The sequence below is a fragment of the Fonticula alba genome, assembly GCF_000388065.1.
Source record: "Fonticula alba strain ATCC 38817 unplaced genomic scaffold supercont2.1, whole genome shotgun sequence".
Lineage (NCBI taxonomy): Eukaryota > Rotosphaerida > Fonticulaceae > Fonticula > Fonticula alba.
The window spans coordinates 2,228,663-2,233,234 of NW_009242971.1; the positions used below are offsets into that span (position 1 = coordinate 2,228,663).

Below are 4,572 nucleotides of genomic sequence, written 5' to 3' on the forward strand. Positions count from 1 at the left end.
CCCCCCCCAGGACGCAAAAAGGCAGGGTGGCAGGGACCGGGCTCTGGGGTAGGCGCTTTTGCGAGTTCGTATGTTTGTATTGTTATCTGATTTTTTTTCTGGCCAGCAGCACAGCAATCCCTCCAAGTGGCTCTGTTTTTGGGAAACGCCACACGAGCAGGGGAGCAAGAGGGGAAGCAGGAGAATACCCCCTCTTCAGGGCTTCCCGCCCCTTCCCCTGGAGGTGTGTTTCCTCCTTGCCCTGAGGGATGCTCCCCGACACATGCCGATCCCTCTCGCAGCGGCACATCGCCAGCGGAGAAGGGCACGATACACGGGGAGTGGCGGGGCGACCACCAGGTAGCCACCCGGAGAGGGGGGGGGGGCGGCGCACGACGCGCAGGGGAGAGGAAAGTGAAGGCAGCTCCCCCTGGTGCCTGTGTGTCGCCATGATTGCTGCGGTCTCTGCCTCTTCGCGGCGCAAAGGCCGAAGAAGGGCGAGGGCACGGAGGGCTGCATGGTGCTGACGATTTCTGTTCGCCCACCTCCTCCCAGCCGCAGAGACCGGACTAGGATGGCTCTGCGAGAGAGGGAGAGAGAGAGAGAGCGCGAGCGAGCGAGGGAGAGACAGAAAAGTAGACAGGAGGACGGCAGATGTGTTTGGAGGGAGAAAGAGAGACGGAGAGAGAGGGGGGGGGGGAAGAGAAGGGCGCAAGTGAGCGCGGCGCCCGGGCAAGGCGCCAGCTCTTATGCTTCTCCATGTGGGCATGAGTGCCGTGTGGGAGCCCCCTCTCTTGAGCGTGACCCTCTAAGCGCGCGTTGCCGCCATTGGGCCACACCACGCCTAGATGACATTCTCCTGGCCGCTGTCGTCGCTGTCGTTGTCAGACGACAGGTCCAAGGGCTCGGCCCCGGAGGGGGGAGCAGCAGCATCGCTGTCCCCGGCCCCGGAGGGGCTGGCCACGGAGCGTGGCGAGGAGGGTGCCGCGGCCGCGGCCGCCGCCGTCACCTCAGGGGTGGTGGTGACCACCATCGGCGGCTCGGAGACCACCACGGTGGTGGCAGCTGGGGGAACGGTGGTCGGGGCGGCATGCGGCTGCTGGTCGGCGGCCGAGAGAGACTGGACATCGGAGCCGGCCAGCGAGGCGATGCTCTGGGCCCCGATAGAAGCACGCCCTGCCATCTGGTAGGTGCTGTCCACGGGCGACATGGCCGTCAGGCAGGGGGAGGGCATGGCCGAGGAGATGGAGCCGGTGGCCACGGCACCCGGCAAGTGGGACATGCTCATGTTCGGAGAGGTGGCCTCGGATTCATTCTCGGCCATGGACTCCAGCTCGTATTCGGTGGTCGTGCTGTAGGTGGCGTACGAGGGGGTAATCTCGTGCATGGAGATGGACTTCTCCAGGTCGCGGTCCTTGCCATTGGCGCGGTTCTTGCGGTCCTGCTTGCGAGAAGAGCGCGACGCGCCGGTCGAGCCGCGACCGCCACTGGACGAGTCGAAGGCGAACTCGAAGTGCGCGGCAAAGCGAACGAGGTACTCCTCGCGGTTGAAGATGCTGCGCGCATGAGAGCAAGGCGAGGGGGGGGGGGGGGAGGGAGGGACAGTCAGCAAGGGGTGCACATGATGGGGCGCCACCACCACCGGGGGGGGGGAGGGAGAAAGCAGTCACATCCGGGGGCGCGGCAAAGGGCGACCAAAGGAGCGTGAGGCAGGGAGGGGCCCGGACGTACTGGTGGTAGAGCGGGATGCCGACAATCGGCCAGTAGAAAATCATCACCGAGGCCCAGGGGAGGACAATGCCCCAGTAGCCCCCGGGCATGGTGTGATACCGGTGCGAGGAGATGGCAATGTAGGAGGCGAAGAGCACGGCGAAGATGCTCAGCTGGAAGAGCGTGCGCCGGTACTCGTTGAAGTGCTTGGGCGGGAGCTTGCGATTGATGAACATCAGCCCGGCCAGGCCGAGGAAGCTCCAAATGAACACGGTCAAGTTGATCCACACATGGAAGGGCTTGACATTGATGCAGACCAGGGTCTTGATTGAGCCGGCCTGTAATTTTAAGGGACAGGGGGGCGAAAGGGGGAGACGAGAGGAGGACGGTAAGCAGCAGGTTGAGAGGAGGGGAAGATGGCAAAATGCGAGGGGGTGACACGCACCACCGGGAACAGGCGAATCATGTTCATGGAGGTGAGGATGATGGCATCAATCAGGTGGGGCAGGTAGAAGAGGAAGGTCACGCCGTAGAGGGTCCAGAAGGTCATCTTGATCTTCTTGAAAATGAGGAACAGGCGCCACATGCGGAAGAAGAACATGGCCAGGAACAGCCCCAGGCCGAAGGGGACCATGAGCCAGTCTGGAAATGGTCCACATGTGCCGGGGAGGAGAGCGGCGGCAGGGGGGGGGGGGGGGATGGAAAGCACGCGCGAGTCACCGGGGTCAGAGGGGTGGGTGCAGGCAGGCGGCGACAAAAAGGAACGAGCATGTGGCGCGTCCTCAAGCGGCATAGGACGCACAGTAGAAAATGCACCACCAGGGCCAGAAGCAGGGGATGAACTTGTAGACAGTCTGAGCAGGCGTGTGTGTGCGTGTGTGTATGTGTGTGTGTGTGTACGAGCGAGTGTAAAGTGCCAGGCGGACGGGTCAGTATCAGGGGAGAGGGCGCACCAGGGCGGTGGCAGAGGTGGGCAGGTGGGAGGGCCAGCAGCGAAAGGCGAGGGCACAGGAGCAACGCACGCAAACGCCAACAAAGAAGTTGATACCGCCTGGGGGAGGCCGCGGGAGGAAGGTCGAGCCATGCGTGTCAAGGTGTGAAGGTGGCGCAGTCAGCAGGGGGAAGGCGCCGGAGGAAGATGCAGCAGGGGGTCGGCCCGGGCTCAGAGCCGATGAAGGGGCAGGGTGGGAGGAAAGGAAGAAGAAAAAGGCACAGGGAGACGTACCGATGATCATGCCGCCGACGACGGCCGGCTGGCGTGCCTTGAAGGGAAGCCAGTTCCGGTTGAACCAGATGTACACGAAGGAGACGAAGGACAGAATGAGGGTAAAGAAACCGATGGACCCGAGGATGGTCTTGCCGAGGACCTGGCCCAGCTCGACGGCCAGGTCAACCGACGGGTCGGTCCAGCCAAGCTGCCCCTGGGGGGTGATGTAAAGCTGGTACTTGGGCGAGCCGGCGGCGGAGATGTTGTCGGCGGCACTCTGCGAGATGCTGGCGAACAGCTCCGGCAGGGTGGCGATGACGGGGGTTAACCCGGACATGGTGAAAGTGGGGCTGGTGCTGTGGCTATGCTGCTGCTGCTTGTGGGCCGGGGGCAGGGGGGGGGGGGGTGCGAAGGCCCGGCGGGGGCATACCCATTCCGACTGGTAGACCAGGCAGGCGGCCACGAAGGGGGGGGAAGTGAGTAGCCGCGTGGTGGGGAGGGGAGGCGAGGGGAGGGCGGGGAGGGGGGCGTACACAAAGTGACAGGCCAGAGGGGAGGGATCGCTTCGCCGAGGGGTGGACGAGGAGGGGCGGTGGCTGGGCCTTTCGCTCACTCGCTCACTCTCTCACTGAGGGGAGGGGGGATACCTGGCTCCAAGGAGGGGGGGGGGGGGCGGGCACGCGCGCCTGGATCGAGGGGATCCAAGGTGGGGCGGGGCGAGAAGGGAGGCAAGGGGGTGGAGTAGGGCGGGGCGGGGGCAAGGACAGAAGGAGGTGGCGAGAGGGCAGGCCTGTGAAACGCCAGGTGGGAGCGATGCCGGGAAGGCCCGTCGGTTCCCGGAGCAGTCTGCCGCGGTTTTCTCACCCACACCCGGGGCAGAGGGCGGGCCGACCTGGAAGGAACGCCCGGGCAGGGGTGCCGGGGCGGCGGCGGGGGGGGGGAGGGCGCACGAGACAGCGCGAGTGTAGCCGGCGATCCGCTCGACCACGCCCGGATATGGTCAAGGGGCCATTCTCCCGGGCCGGGGAAGGCGTCCGGGCGTTGCCTCGCGCTTGGCGGGCGCCGCGGTCGGGGCAGTGTCTCTCCCCCACCCCCGGCCCCCACTCGCATGTGCACAGCCTCCCCCCCCCCCCCCCTCGCGCACTCTAAGGCCCGGAGCTCTCCGGTGGCGGGCGACCAGCGGGGGCTGTGTCGGGTTTTTTTTTTCCCGCAACACCGCACGATGCGTGCGTGTGTGAATAGGTGGCAGCCGCGGCTCGGCCCTCGGCGGCCCGACCTGGCGGGGAGGGTGTTGTTCGGGTTGTCCACCCCGGGGTTTGTTTGCCCTGCCTTCGTGTCCGGGGCATATGTCGCCAGGCTCGCGGGCACTCCCCCCTCCGGGCAGCCAGAGTAGCTGGTGGCCAGGGGCGGCGCCGGGGGGAGGGCAAAGAGAAGAAAAGCCCAGGTCGATGTGCGGCGTGGCACACCGACACGATCTCCTCTGCCGTGTGTTCTCCGGGGGGGGGGGGGGGGCTCGCGCGGCGGATCCCAAGATCCACAGCACCCCGGTCCGAGGCCCGGCCACCCGGACGCATGGTGACCGGCGCGCCCGCGCGGTCAGCAACAGGCGTGCTTGCGCGCGCGTTTGTGCGATGGCTCGCGCGGGGACTTTCGGCTCGGCCAGCGGGCGCCGGCGG

At 66.3% G+C, this 4,572-nt stretch overlaps 1 protein-coding gene across 1 annotated transcript; it reads right to left on the minus strand.

Annotated features, from left to right (window-relative positions):
* Positions 1–56: 56 nt before the first annotated feature.
* On the minus strand, positions 57–3,560 carry H696_00497 (hypothetical protein). Its single transcript, XM_009494360.1, has 7 exons — positions 3,430–3,560; positions 2,915–3,269; positions 2,712–2,740; positions 2,492–2,543; positions 2,135–2,331; positions 1,711–2,027; positions 57–1,535 (listed from the first exon to the last, which is right to left on the minus strand). The coding sequence occupies exons 2-7, from the start codon at positions 3,231–3,233 to the stop codon at positions 824–826; spliced, it is 1,626 nt and encodes a 541-aa protein (XP_009492635.1). The 5' UTR covers positions 3,234–3,269; positions 3,430–3,560; the 3' UTR covers positions 57–823.
* Positions 3,561–4,572: the final 1,012 nt, after the last annotated feature.